The sequence below is a fragment of the Acipenser ruthenus genome, chromosome 3 (genome assembly GCF_902713425.1).
Source record: "Acipenser ruthenus chromosome 3, fAciRut3.2 maternal haplotype, whole genome shotgun sequence".
In the NCBI taxonomy this organism is placed as follows: Eukaryota; Metazoa; Chordata; class Actinopteri; order Acipenseriformes; family Acipenseridae; genus Acipenser; species Acipenser ruthenus.
In genome coordinates, this window is record NC_081191.1 from 105,619,433 (window position 1) to 105,634,977 (window position 15,545).

At 39.1% G+C, this 15,545-nt stretch overlaps 1 protein-coding gene across 3 annotated transcripts in view; it reads left to right on the top strand.

Moving 5' to 3' along the window:
• LOC117435396 (semaphorin-5A-like) overlaps positions 1-15,545 on the top strand; it is a 156,859-nt gene that overhangs the window by 79,884 nt on the left and 61,430 nt on the right. For all 3 annotated transcript variants that reach the window (XM_059020486.1, XM_059020488.1, XM_059020487.1), the window contains exons 6-10: positions 871-969; positions 4,723-4,936; positions 8,410-8,695; positions 9,102-9,237; positions 14,617-14,821. In XM_059020486.1, coding sequence (XP_058876469.1) covers positions 871-969; positions 4,723-4,936; positions 8,410-8,695; positions 9,102-9,237; positions 14,617-14,821 — 940 coding nt within the window. The remainder of the gene's footprint in view (positions 1-870; positions 970-4,722; positions 4,937-8,409; positions 8,696-9,101; positions 9,238-14,616; positions 14,822-15,545) is intronic.

Sequence of the window (15,545 nt, forward strand, 5' to 3'; positions counted from 1 at the left end):
GGATGGACAATGACACCTGTGCCTTCTGCCAGTTCTGTTGTCAAGATATCATCTTCAAGTATTGCTCATCCACCCAGCTTACTGGGTCTTCCAGTCCTGGGTTTGTCAATTACAGATGATTGTTCTCTGTACTTGATGATTATGCTTTGGATACCACACCTTGAAAATCGAGTGATGCAAGCTATTTTACTCAATGTTTTTCCTTCTTTATGCAAGTCAAGGTTGTTATAATAGTAGAAAACACTAGTGGAGGCTTTGAGTAAATTGTTGATGCTCCTAATGCATCAGAGTAGAAAAATGCAACATGTATGTTCCACATAGGTATCTCCAAAAACAACAGTTCTCTCCTCCTATTGTCTTCTTTTTCTTTTTCTCATCTTTATCTTAAAAATGTTCCACTTTATAATCTTTTTCCTTGCCTACAGTTCACAGCCTGCTGTAAGTATTGCCATTCACACCTCTGCAGAACTAACATGCAAAATCATCACATGCACATTCCTCCTAATCAGACTGTTAGGGGACCCTTCATACCACATGGAAGTGGTGTTTACCTCACCCAGTGATATAAGCAGTAAATCAAAACACATTTCAACAGTGAAGATATTACTAGTTGTTTTAGTATTTTAAAAAAGGAGAGAATAGAGAACTAAATGTGGTTCGTCCTCTCATTGCCTTAATCACATCTTGGAACTTTTTTTGGCACATAGGCAATATGGGCTTAAGTTTTTTTATTTACAGTGCATTGCGCCATGTTGAAATATGTATCCTGGAGCTTTTTTCTTAATTGATAGGCAGTTCTGTAATTGTATTTCTTGTTTCTTAGCTGAGCCACAGGAGGAATGTAACATTATGTTTCTTGTATCTTTGCAGGAAGAATGCCAGAACTACATCCGTGTTCTTCTTGTAAACGGAGACAGGCTCTTTACCTGTGGAACCAATGCATTTACTCCCATTTGCACCAATCGCACGGTACTGAAAATCAATTTGCCTTACGCTCATCTCCTCTGGAACAAGGCATAGAAGCCATTAGCAGTGCAGTGTGTCTAGCCTTGTTTCACCTACTGAAATTAAAAAAGAGCTTATGTTAGACCTTTAAGTTGAGTGGAGGGCAAATATCTATACAATGAATAATTTGTTAAAAAACAAAGTTACAGACCTTACTAATTGTTGAATGCAAGGATTACTACTGAATGCTGAGTCATCTGTGTAGGAACCAATGATCTTTTTTAAATTTAATTTTACTACAAAAGTAAACTGGGGTACTTACCGACACTGCCATGTGGGGTTCAATAACGTTTAGAATTTCGATTGTGCTTTTAGGTCACTCCATATTGCTTGGTTTCTAGCAGCATACATTTTATCTTCTTGTACCATTGCAACCGGAAATCATTACTAAGTCTTTAAAAGTGTCTGCCATAATTTTAGAGGAAACGTTATCACTCGGCACATGTACAATGAGACCAGGATGAGTGTTTCCTTTCTTATATCTGACATCATTACCCATACAAAGGCCTACAACCTGTGAAACTGTATGGTTTATATTGTTACATATCAAAATGCATGTAGACAGATCACAGGCCAATTTGTAAACTTTCCTTTCCAGCTTAAACTATGTACTAGTATCTGTGCTCTGTCAGACTCCTGAACAACCACTGAAGCCCAGCCTGATTAAAAGGTAGAGGAGCAAAAGTCTGTCTTCATCACTGTAGAAAAGTTCATTGCGATTTGTGGAAAGCTATCATGCATGGATCGATTTGGTCAAATTAGATTAATAAAAAGCAAGAGTATAGATCATGTGCAGTTGCCCTAAAAACTACACAAACTGAATAAAACTGAACCCTTTCTTCACAGCCTGCCTTCAGTGAATGCGGAAGTATTATTAATGTAAATAATTTATACTGATGAGTTTGCAGGGGTGATCTGTTGGCAGCAAGAGCAACATTAGCATTAAGTAAAAAGCAAGACAGAATACAAACAGCCTTAATAAAGGAAAGGAAATAATGTCTCTACCTTGATACAGAGTGTAATAAAATAGGCCTTTTTATAAAAAAAGGGCCTTCCACACAGTTACTGTCTCCACTCCGAACACACTTTTCACGAACAAGAAAAGCGGCAGGCTTTTTATATTATGGCCGAGGGGTTAACGAGCTAGTAATTATCTTATTACCCCTCGGCCATAGTCTGCACGAGTTTAATAACGGTGCGTGACTGCCAGCTAGTTAAATAATCAGTAGCTGATCAGTCACGCATCCTCACAAGGTTTTTACAAATAATAACAAACAATAACAGATAATGGCGGCGAATTTGTCTGCGCCGGGACACTTTTATTAAAAAGTGGACAATGGGCATAAGCCAACTGGGTATTGAGCTGCAGACATTAAAAGTCATTTTTAGATTACCAAACAGCTACCAGATGCAAAAATGTAATTCCTTATTAACCGTGACTAGAATTGTCACCCTAAAAAAACTTATGACAAACCCTGGCCTCCTGTAGCAGATGTTAAAGTTACAACAGTTGATTCATTTTTTTAAGTCATCTATAATGTTTCAGCAAGACTACTGGATTTGACAAAATGAAGGATGTCAGGTTTGAGGTGGCAAACAAAAGACTACCATCTGGCTGTCACTGGGTGCGGTGCTAGGCTTGACTGGAGTTGAGGGATTAGTATCTTGTGCTAGAAACAAAATTACACAGAAAAAGTACAATAAAGCTGGGCAGAGCCAGCTGACTTGTAACCTTTCAAACACTGTAGAGCTGCCTTTTCCCCTCGACTTTATTACCTTATACCAGGCAAATGCTATTCCTCAATCTAAAGCAAGGTTACCCTCATGAAAAAGGATACAGTATTGGTATGACACTGCAGTCAAAGCTTGCTTAAAGGCCACCTTAATACAAAGGCTATTTGGGACTGTAAATAATACTGTAAAAACCTTTATTTTATTTTTTTATAACAATAATTTACGAATATAAAATGGTGCTTAATGGTGCACAATTGCAAGTAAAACATTTTCTTTCTACATTTCATTACCGGCAGTACCATTTTCACTCAAATACCAATTATTGTTGTTGAAGCTATCATTTTAAGATGTATTTTAAGCCTGGCAAAAATAGGAATATTGGTACAGCAACAGGCCGCAATCGCTGATTATTTGATTAATTACCTAGATGCTGATCTCCCATGTGCAATAAAGTAGTTGGAGGAAGTCAATTTTTTTTTCTTTTTCATAATTTTTTTCCCTTTCCTGCATTTATCATTATCTTATTAGTCTTTGAGAAACTGTAGAATGGAAAATGTTATTTATCAGTGAAAAGATCAATCATTTTAAGTGAAATAATTAAAACAACTTTTCAAAGTTGTCATGTGATATATAAAAATGATGTACTGTATGTGGGGTTCTGAGGAGCTGATTTTCCGTGAAGACATTTCAGCTCTGTTTTAGACCAGAAATGAGTTGATATTGTTTCTGTTAACATGCAGCACAAGTCAAGCAGAAACCATATGACTATCATCAATGCAGGACGAGACTACATATGTATAATTTATGTGCATATAAGGAAAATACTTTTGAATAAACAGTCTTACACTGTATACATCCTACTATATAAACACTACAGCTGAACTGTATATTTTACATGCATATCTTTGACAGTGTTGAAACATTTTGGACAAATTCTAGATGTTTATTACTTGGAAAACATTTAAACTCTAAAATATAAGCATCCCTAGTCTACTCCCAGTACAAACAGTCAGGTGATGGTAATGGTATTATAATGCACACCAAAGCACACAAGCGACCAAACTCATTGAGTCACGATAAACACAGCAGTAACTTTACCTCTACCTGTGTTTAATATGCTATGATGTCTTCATGAAACAGTGTAGACATCATTTTGTGAGGTTCTTTGCCAGATTGACGTTGGGTAGAATAACACTTGACTCCTTATAATACTGAATAAGGAGTCCAGTTCATTCACCAAATAGGCTTTGATTTATTTCCCCCCTCCTCACATTTAGTTAGATACAGCAACCTGCTGGATGGTACAGTAAATTTACAGAGATTACCTTCCGTCTTTCAAAAGCATGCATGCGTGTGCGCGTGTACAATCCTCAAAAAAGATATTTATTTTTTGCATTTGACAGCACAGACTTTACTTAGCATGCAGTCCTTTTAAGACTTAGTTAGACTAATCAATGACCTACTCCTAGTTTGAAATTTAGAAAACTGGCAAAAGAAAATATCAGTCTGCTTAGATTAATGGCATGTCTGTAGATTTCTGTGCTTACTCCCTAACCTGTTCATTGCATTGAAAGGATAGAGGCAAGGAGAAAGTAGGAAGTATTTAGGTAAACAAGATAAGACACTGTGTACACTGCTGAATAACGTTTTGAAATATGTTAGTACTAAATACTTTATCAGACAGAAGCTAGGGTTTAAATGTAATTTTGTTTAGAAACACACACACACACATTCTGTGAATTAGGATGTCTGTCATGTCTTTAAATATTAAGGACCCCATTTACGATTTTAGTATCTAGAGAAATGCTTATCCAATTTTGATGAAATTAGTCAAATGTCCACCTATCCATATGTCACCCTAACAACTGAGCATCTACATACAATACAGTGGATGATCTGATTTCTCATGATACTGGTAATTTTGTATTTACAGCTGTGGCAGCCAATGTATGTTACTACTGTACTTGTTTTACATGTTTTTAGTTGACAGACTTGACAGAGATCCACGACCAGATTAGCGGTATGGCTCGGTGTCCCTATAGCCCCCAGCACAACTCCACTGCTTTGATTACCTCCAATGGAGAGCTGTATGCAGCCACTGCCATGGATTTTCCTGGAAGAGACCCAGCCATCTACCGCAGCCTGGGTGGACTTCCGCCTCTCCGCACTGCGCAGTATAACTCAAAATGGCTCAATGGTAAGCACAGGCCTGAGCATCTGTTTTCGCTCATAACAAATTGTGGGTGCTGTGTGAACAGCTCAGTGGAGTGGAAATGGTTTTAGGAAGGTCTTGAAGTCTCGGTCGACCGGTTTCATTCAATCTCAGATTAATAGGGATCAAATGCCATTCCATCTCATGAAGGGTTTCTTTTTGTCATGTGGGTTTTGGCTTATTTATTTATTCAGATCTTTTTTTTCATTGTGACATACTGAAACGCAAATACATTCTACTGCAAATCACACTGCATATCATTTGAAACTATTTTCAAAATGTTTATACTCACAAAATACCAAATATTTTTAAGCCAGCTCAACTGTCGTAAGGGGCGAGCTCCATTGAACATGTTTCCTGCCTTGTCCTTGCAGTACCAGGGAAGGACACGCCTGTAGGGCTTTCTTACATCTATTCATTTACTGATATGTATATGTTGTCTAAAAGCGTCAATATGAGGAAAACATTGTCACTTAGTGGAATGTTACAAGCTTGTCAGACTTGCCAAGATTGAAAAAACGTGCCGTCATGTAGAACTGAGAATAAGATACATGTAGTACAATTATACACTTGCTAGAACAGCTCCTAAAAACGAATATTTAGATGGTCATAAATATTGCAGATTTTTTTTTAAATTGTTATTATGACACTATTTATATTCTGATCACAGTTGATCGATTTCACAAAATGGCTGAATAAAGGATGAAATGGCTTTCTGGGAAAGCATAACATTTTTTAAATGAATTTATAGACCAAACTTGTGAGCCAAGGGCAGCTGTCAGATACAATGGATGCAAATGCAATAATGGTGAGATAATAAAAGAAGCAAAGCTTGTGTTAAGATAATACAGTTTATATATAGAATGATGGGGAGCGAATGTAATAAATATGGTAATGTTAGCACAGATTGGACAACCGCATGCACCCCTTTGGTTTATTTCTGTTTAAAAGGTTATTTCACATGGGTCCAAGCAATATAACCTTGCACCTCTATTACAGCTTTAATGCACCCTACTTTCTTTCTGGAAAAAAATAGGCTGTTCCCCTGAGAGGCACAGAGTACCAGCATTGAAAATAATTATAATCCTTCCCTGGCCAACTATTGTTGGTAATGTGTAGTGTCCACACCTGTCTTAGTCAATGCACATAAACCAATGGCAAATTACTTCTCTCCAGGGCAATATCTTTTAGATTTCATCAATGGTTGAAGTGACTTAATCTCTTTTTCTGGCCCAGTTTGTATTCAGGAATGTTGTATAAGTTAAATCAAATACACATTTACTATGTGTAACTCTACAGTATTTTACCTTTTTAATATTATAAAATAAGCCTTGTTTATGAGCTGTAACCATGAATCAAACATAATAAAACCTACAATATAATACTGTTTCTTGGTATAAACAGTTGACTCATGAAAGCAAAAGCACTCCACTAGTAGATAATGGACATACTAATCAGAAGTGAGAGGTTAGTCTGTGATTTTCAAATGGACTCAATGCTTTATTTTTACTGGTAACTGAATACAGAAATTACTAAGAAAATCCTTGTTAAAAGTTTATAAAATATTTGAATGTTGCTTTCAGTGTTAAGCAATGTGCATCCGTAAGAAACCCAATTGCAAAGACCATGAATTGGTTCTAAAGTACACTCTCATCCAGATAAATATATGCAGGGGTGTCTGCTAGGAAATAAATAATAATAATAATAATAATAATAATAATAATAATAATAATAATAATAATAATACAGTACAGTATGATAGTGACAGGGTGTCTGACCATTTATTGCAATACACCTAACATCTAGACACTTAATTCGATATTAGTTTTTATTTTATTTTTGCCCAATCTACTGGAAATGTAGTTTATTATAACTTTAAAGTGTTTGCTTTTTGCTTGATTACTCTTACTGTCCACCTATTTATTGATGTAATGTTTCTGCTTGAGCCCCATACTATATCTCAGCAGTGACATCATTCTACAACTTTCAATGGAGCACTTAATTAATCAAATACAAAAAAAGATAGGAACCAGAGAATAGAGAATGCACTTTTAACATTCATAAAATGCATTTCATTTTGTCCAAATGCATTTGCGTTTAATGATTGTATTAAAATGATGGCCTACATTTGATATTAAATATTGAATATGCAAGGTGATGAGGGGTACAACAACCAGATCTATCCAGAGGAGCTGGAATTATAGTGGATTTAAACTTCCAATTTAGATATAATAGTATTGAATCGAGATAATTATCTGCCTGCATAAGTTAAGCTCTATTGGGAAAGGTTGATTACTTGTGAAGAAATAAAATAACTAAAACTGACATTTCAGTCCATCATGTTTTGAAGTATTAACATAATATATTCAGAATTAGTAAATCTTTAGATTTTACATGTGGTCAATTACACACAGACATTAAAATCAAATATTTATAAAGCTTTCCAAAAATTGACTCTTTTTTGAAAACTCTAGTTGTTGTTTTTTTTTTTTTTTACCAAAGTGTTGCAAAGCCTGTCCTTTCATAAGCAATCCTAAACTATTAAAAATGATTCTGATTTGGCAGCGTAGTGCTTTCAGCATCCTTATTCTTAACCTGACTTCAAGGGCACTCCTATCCAATATTTCCTCATTGTTATCCCCATAGAGCAAATAATCACAAAAGCACATAACATGATAAAAGTTGGAGGTGCAAAGTTTGACAGTGTTGTAGTTAACCCATGGAGTGACTTACCCAAGTTAAAATATCGCTTGGTGCGATCAACATAATTACATTTTACCTAATATTACCCAAGTTAAAATATCGCTTGGTGCTATCAACATAATTACATTTTACCTAATATTACCCAAGTTAAAATATCGCTTGGTGCTATCAACATAATTACATTTTACCTAATATTACCCAAGTTAAAATATCGCTTGGTGCGATCAACATAATTTGAGTACATTTTACCTAATATACTGTATATTGCCATTGTCATTGATTTTCCTACAAGGCTTCCAACTCTCAGCAGTAACTCACCTGTGTCAAGTGCAGCATGGAAACAAGTGAAAGAGATGTGTTTTTCTAATTATTCATTTCTACAAATGTTATGAAAAAAATACCTTGAAAAAGCAAACACATGTTTAACATAATGTGTCTTTCATAGAACAATGCGAAATCTATGAAATGATGATAATACATATTCGATAAGAATAGAATAGATTTGTTAGCTCTATGTACTGTGGTTGAATGTCTGTCACACTCTACACAGTGAACAGAATAGGGTGCCTTGAATCTTCTCCAAATATTTATCATAGCTATCACTGCACACTGTTAAATCACCTTGAGGGAGTATATCACATTTCACATTAAACTCTTTTCAAACCCCAAGTAACCCTAAGCCACACATCCACTATTTTGCCTTATCTTACCTGACTTTCCCTGTCCAGTTAATGTTATCTGAATGTTTGTTTCAGAGCCCAATATTGTATCTTCTTACGACATTGGAAATTTCATCTATTTCTTCTTCCGGGAGAATGCGGTAGAACATGACTGTGGCAAGATCGTCTTTTCACGTGCAGCTCGAGTCTGTAAGAATGACATTGGGGGCAGGTTTCTCTTGGAAGATACATGGACCACTTTCACAAAATCCCGTCTCAACTGCTCCCGGCCTGGAGAAATCCCTTTTTACTACAACGAACTGCAGGGCACCTTCTTCTTACCAGAGCTCGATCTCCTGTATGGGATCTTCACCACTAACGTGTAAGTAACATCCACCCAGAGGTACAGGTTAAACAGAATTAAAAAATCTGATCAATTAGTTAACCTCAGGATATGAATAAAGTCATCCACTATGAATGCATCAGCTGTTTCATGAATATATAAAAGTATTTTATACATACAATTAGACTTTAATACAATAATATTTAAATAACTCATGAGTTAAAGCTTTGTGCATAGGGCCCTATATTTCCAATGTTGTACTGTATGTATGCATACAGTACTGTGTACATGAATATGTATCTTGGTATGTGTTTGTTTGATCTATTGGTGAACTTTATCCAAGCAGACGGTGTTATATCTCATTATGTTGTGCTATCTACAGCATTGTTGGATTTGAAGGATTTGTGTGCCTGCTGACTCAGTCTATCCAAACTCTTTCATTTAGGAACAGCATCGCCGCCTCAGCAGTGTGTGTTTTCAATCTGAGTGCAGTTACCCAAGTGTTCAACGGGCCATTCAAATACCAGGAGAACTCACGATCTGCATGGCTGCCTTATCCCAATCCCAACCCCGACTTCCAGGTAAATATCAAGAGTTTAGCACTTTTAATGATGGCAGCTATCCACTGCAAGCCTTAAGGATATTGGACGATGACACCCATAAGACCAGAAAATTGTCTGTTCTGCCTTAGTAGTGACTGAGACCTGAGTACTTTGTGTCACCCATTTAATAAGTGTGTATATGCTATTGCAGACTACAGCATTTATATGCTATTAGAGTACAGCGTGTAAATGCTATTACAGACTACAGCGTGTATATGCCATTAGAGTACAGTGTGCATATGCTATTGCAGACTACAGTGTGTATATGCCATTAGAGTACAGTGTGCATATGCTATTGCAGACTACAGTGTGTATTAGCCATTAGAGTACAGTGTGCATATGCTATTGCAGACTACAGCGTGTATATGCTATTGCAGACTACAGTGTGTATATGCTATTGCAGACTACAGTGTGTATATGCTATTGCAGACTACAGTGTGTATATGCCATTAGAGTACAGTGTGCATATGCTATTGCAGACTACAGTGTGCATATGCTATTGCAGACTACAGTGTGTATATGCCATTAGAGTACAGTGTGCATATGCTATTGCAGACTACAGCGTGTATATGCTATTGCAGACTACAGTGTGTATATGCCATTAGACTACAGCGTGTATATGCTATTGCAGACTACAGTGTGTATATGCCATTAGAGTACAGTGTGCATATGCTATTGCAGACTACAGCGTGTCTATGCTATTGCAGACTACAGCGGGTCTATGCTATTGCAGACTACAGCGTGTCTATGCTATTACATACTACTCCTAACATCTACCAATCACAGGTCCCAGGTTATGCACTTTAATATCAACCTCCCAATTCAAAATCCAAAACTTTTCAAAACATCTAATATGCTGGACTGATTCTAATCATAATGCTTCAGTTGGGCAGAATCAGATAAATATAAATCAGTCGCTGTGAAATCGGAAGTACAAATATCACTTTTCATGAGAATTCAATGAAGAATCTCAGACAAATATGTTACTACAATTCTACAATGCGTGAGATTTGTTAGAGTACTTCATGTACTCATAAAAATACAAACAGACAAGCCTTATTAATAATGAATTGCTGTAAATAGTCACTAGGAATCGTATTTCAGTAAGATTGATTGGGGTCACTGCAACTTGTGCTACAAATAAAAAAAAAAGTTTGACGCCATTTTTCAAGTGCCTAATTTAGCTGAGTACTTGAACAGATTTACTTTTGTTTTTGTTTAGATGTTTTGAAAGTTATAAATGGCTTCCTTGTGATAAGTCAGAAATGTCTGAGACAGTTGTGTGATACCTTGAGTACAAATGAGATATAAATCACTGATAAAGAATACTTGCTCTGTCAAGCCCAGGAGGAACACTAAGCAAGTTAGAATAATCAAGGTGTGCAAAGTAAATCATTCTCTCACCCATGTATCATTCATGTTGTGTGGTTTCCAATTCTTATTTTACTTGTTTATCATTATATCCTTGATAGTTATCTTTAAGAAGTTTGAGCTCAGCATGTTTCATAGCTATAGTTTTTTAAGATGCTTCTTATTAGTTCCACACAAGGCTTTTTGCATCATCAATGTAAGACTAAAGGTAAGAGAGTGAGACCTATTAAATCATCACCTACAACACCTGTGCGAGCGTCCCTGGAATGAAAAAAAAAAAAGTTTTACATGTGTGGAAGGTAAAACTAATAATACAGTTATTTCCATATACCATTACACTTAATTAAACTCTCTTCTCAAGTTCTACAAATCAGGAGCGTCAGCCTCACAGTAATCCTTAAGCTGTTTGCGTTTCGGATGCCCGCACTCATACAAAAACACAGAAATGATGTCAATTACTTCATCTCTTTATTTGTATTCTTTATTCATTGATAATGGAGGTTAGAAGTAAAAACCGAACATGTTTCGTCCTCAAGCGTCCGTCTTCAGCGTATTGAAGTAAGTTCCAAAGACAAGATGAAAACCAGAAACAAAACAAGAATAAGAAACTTGGTACAATGAAAGACATGTGGAATGAGTAAATGATTTAATTGTATACAGCCTATTTATTCTACGTTTAACCTATACTACCCTTAGCCTTATTGGACTTGCGCATGGAAAGTGTCCTGGGTGGGAGTTGGTCCTGCATCTGTACAATTTTCTCCTTTGCACCAAAAAGCCTTGAGTCCATCTTTGTCAGCACATACAATACACTGAAATAAATCAGCTGCACAAGAGAACAGGTACTTGGCTCTGTCTTGAAGATGTTGGCAGTTCCCTTGCTGTGTAATGGAGTGCTGTAGGCCTGGTTGTACTGATTGTTCAAAGTATTTAGAAACAGCTTTGATCACTTAGCCAGCAAAGGGTCTTGAACCCTAATTATTATGGATTGAATCTTACTGGATGCATTATGCAATTACATTTTTCCTCTTTTGTTCATTTCATTGCTGGATACTGGGGCACAGTTCCCAAGTCAATAATTGGCACTGGCAGAAGTAAGCAGTACAGCAAAAGAGGATCTCAAAAATATATATACCAATAATGCAATTATTTATACTGTAGTGACATACAGTTCAATGTGTTTCAAATTTCAATGTGTTTTGCTATGCAGCAGAGAATTACAACTGAAGAAATGAATATCCTGTTGTACAGTAAGATATCCTGCAGACCAGGGGAGCACAGCTGCAGACTTCAAGGACAATTCCTCATCAGGATTTAGATGTTATCAATTAAATAAACCTTTATTATTATTATTATTATTATTATTTATTTCTTAGCAGACGCCCTTATCCAGGGCGACTTACAATCGCAAGCAAATACAAATACATTCAAGTGTTACAATATAAGTCATACAATAAGAACAAGAAATACAATAATTCTCAAGTGTGACAAACCACAATTCAATAATACAGCAGATAATAGTGAAAGTTACATCAGGATATGATTAAGTAGTGATAGTTACATCAGGATATGATTAAGTACAAAATACTACAGATTAAACACTTGGGAGATTACAATATTCTGAGGTACAGGATTAAATGCAGTAAAATAGGGGTCAGATAAGAGCAAAATAAAGCATATTTAAATGAAGGGTGATAGTGTCCCAGGATACAACAGAGGAGTTCTACAGGTGCTGTTTGAAGAGGTGAGTCTTAAGGAGGCGCCGGAATGTGGTCAGGGACTGGGCAGTCCTGACATCTGTAGGAAGGTCGTTCCACCACTGCGGAGCAAGGGTGGAGAAGGAGCGGGCTCGGGAGGCAGGGGAGCGTAGCGGAGGTAGAGCCAGTCTTCTAGTGCAGGCGGAGCGGAGAGGTCGAGTGGGGGTGTAGGGAGAGATGAGGGTCTGGAGGTAGCTGGGTGCAGTCTGATCAAGGCATCTGTAGGCTAGTACAAGAGTCTTGAACTGGATGCGAGCGGTGATCGGGAGCCAGTGGAGCGAGCGGAGTAGTGGAGTAGCGTGGGCGAAGCGAGGTAGAGAGAACACCAGGCGAGCAGCAGAGTTCTGGATGAGCTGGAGCGGACGGGTGGCGGACGCAGGGAGGCCAGCCAGGAGGGAGTTGCAGTAGTCTAGGCGGGAGAGTACCAGGGCCTGGACCAGGAGCTGGGTAGCATAGTTGGTGAGGAAGGGTCGGATTCTTCGGATGTTGCTCAGGAAGAATCTGCAAGTGCGTGCCAGAGTGGAGATGTGCTGGGAATAAGAGAGGCAGGGGTCCAGGGTGACTCCAAGGTTTTTAGCTGAGGAAGAGGGAGAGAGTGTGGTAGATTCCAGAGGAACAGAGATAGAGAGATCAGAGGAGGGGGAGGAGGAGGGAAAGAAAAGGAGGTCAGATTTAGAGAGGTTGAGTTTGAGGTGATGCGAGTGCATCCAGGAGGAAATAGCAGACAGACAGGTAGAGATACGGGAGGAGATGGTGGAGTCAGAGGTGGGGAAGGAGAGGAAAATCTGAGCATCATCAGCATAGAAATGGTATGAGAAACCATAGGATGCGATGAGGGGGCCCAGGGAGCGGGTGTAGAGAGAGAACAGGAGAGGACCCAAGACTGACCCTTGGGGGACTCCAGTCAAGAGAGGGTGAGGTGTGGAGGTTGCTCCACGCCAGGTTACCTGGTAAGTGCGGTTGGAGAGGTAGGAGGAGAACCAGGCCAGAGCAGTGCCAGAGATCCCCAGGTCAGCAAGAGATGATAGTAGAATAGAGTGATCAACAGTGTCAAAGGCAGCAGAGAGGTCGAGGAGAATTAGGACAGAGGAGAGAGAGGCAGCTCGGGCACACTTAAGTGAGTTGGTGACAGAGAGAAGGGCGGTTTCAGTGGAGTGAGCAGAGCGGAAGCCAGATTGGAGAGGGTCAAGCAGAGAGTGGTTGGACAGGAAAGCAGAGAGCTGGCGGTGTACAGTCCGCTCGAGGGTTTTGGAGAGGAAGGGTAGGAGGGAGACAGGACGGTAGCTCTGGAGGGAGGTGGGGTCGAGGGTAGGTTTTTTGAGGAGGGGAGTGATAGAGGCTTTTTTGAAGGCAGAGGGGAAGATGCCAGAAAGTAGAGAGGTGTTGAGGAGGGAGGAGATGAAGGGGAGTAGAGCAGGAGCAGCAGCTTGAAAGAGGTGAGTGGGGAGGGGGTCCAAGGCACACGTGGTGGGTTTGTGACCCTGGAGCAGGGAGGAGAGGTCAGAGTCTGAGAGGGGCAAGAAGGTGGAGAGGGAGGGCGAGTTAGTAGGGGATGTAGTGGGTGTAGGGGTTGGAGCAGGAGGGGGTGCGGGGGAGGGAGAGGTGTTAAAGAGTTTGCGGATATCTGAGATTTTAGAAGAGAAGAAGGAGGCAAAGTCGTCAGGGGAGATAGAGGAGGGAGGAGGAGGGGGGGGAGGGTTTAGGAGGGAGGAGAAGGTAGAGAATAGTTTACGTGGGTTGTTAGTGGAGGCTTGGATTACAGATTGGAAATAAGCACATTTAGCAGAGGAGAGAGTAGAGGAGAAGGAGGAGAGAAGAGTGCGGTAAAGGTCTAGGGCAGCAGGGAGTTTGGTTCTCTTCCATTTCTTTATCCCATTTCTTTAGTGTGTTAAAGCACCAGACAGTCAGTGCTTTGCTGCTGTAAAGATTTATGAGGGGATTTAAATTGATGTATGTTTGTTTTGGGTGTCTATGTGTTGGGTTATTTTTTAAAGTTCCTATGACTGTCTATGTAACAGGCCGTGCTGCACGATGCACTGCTGTTACGGATTCTGACCTGTCAGTGAGATGAGATTTAAAGCTTCATGGCCATTACTGCAGACCAGTCTGGCTCTTATGCATAGTGGTTAAGACACTCACTGTGGTTTGTGTGGCCGCCAGTTTGCTCCCAAGCTCCGCCTTGTTACATCTACTAATATAAACAACGCCTCTGCCTGTTTTATCTTATCAGTGTGGCACCATAGACTACGGCGTGTACATGAACCTGACAGAGAGGAACCTACAGGATGCCCAGAAGTTTATCCTGATGCATGAAGTGGTCCAGCCAGTCACTCCTATTCCCTACTTCATGGAGGACAATAGCCGCTTCTCGCATATTGTGGTGGATGTTGTACAGGGCAAAGACATGCTCTTCCATATCATTTATCTTGCAACAGGTAACTATCATGTTTTAGAATACAATGGTAAAAATGCTCAGTGCTGTTTAGTGTCCATAAAGTTGTTAAATTAACCCAGACATTAACACCAGTTGTAATGTAAAACAAATAAGAAACAACTATTCAGAAAGGAGATGTCCACCAAAGATTTGATTAGACCAATTCTTTATTGCGTTTGACAGAAAGGCCAAGAGAAATGTAATATACTTTTTGGCCTGTGGCCTTGTCCATTGGAGCCCTAAAGCTGCCCTGTGTCCTGGTTGAAGTGTGATGTAATGGCTATTGATTAATGACAGTTATAGCCAGTGGCAGGATAAGTGGCACTCTGGGCCACCTTCCCCCATGTGGTGGCTGAACAATGATGTAATGATTATGACAGCTATTGCCAATGGGCTGGCAAGAGGCACCCTGGACAAGGCATGCTGCAAGGTGGAGGCAGGGGGGTGGGGGGAGGACCAAACAAAAAAACGACAAGGAGGCGCAGGCAAAGGGCTCTTTATAGGAACGTTTTGATTATGTGTGTGATTAGAGGCGGATCCTCCTTTCAGAAATACAACATAGTTTCCAATAATGTCTGAGTTGCTTATTTCAGCTTTTGGAACTTAGTGGTTCCCAATCTTGGGTCTGGGGACCCTTTGAGTGAAATATCTCCAGAATGACTATGACAGCAGACAAAGCAGTGGGGGTCACTTTCTTAATCCCTTGAATTCAGTTTCATCACACA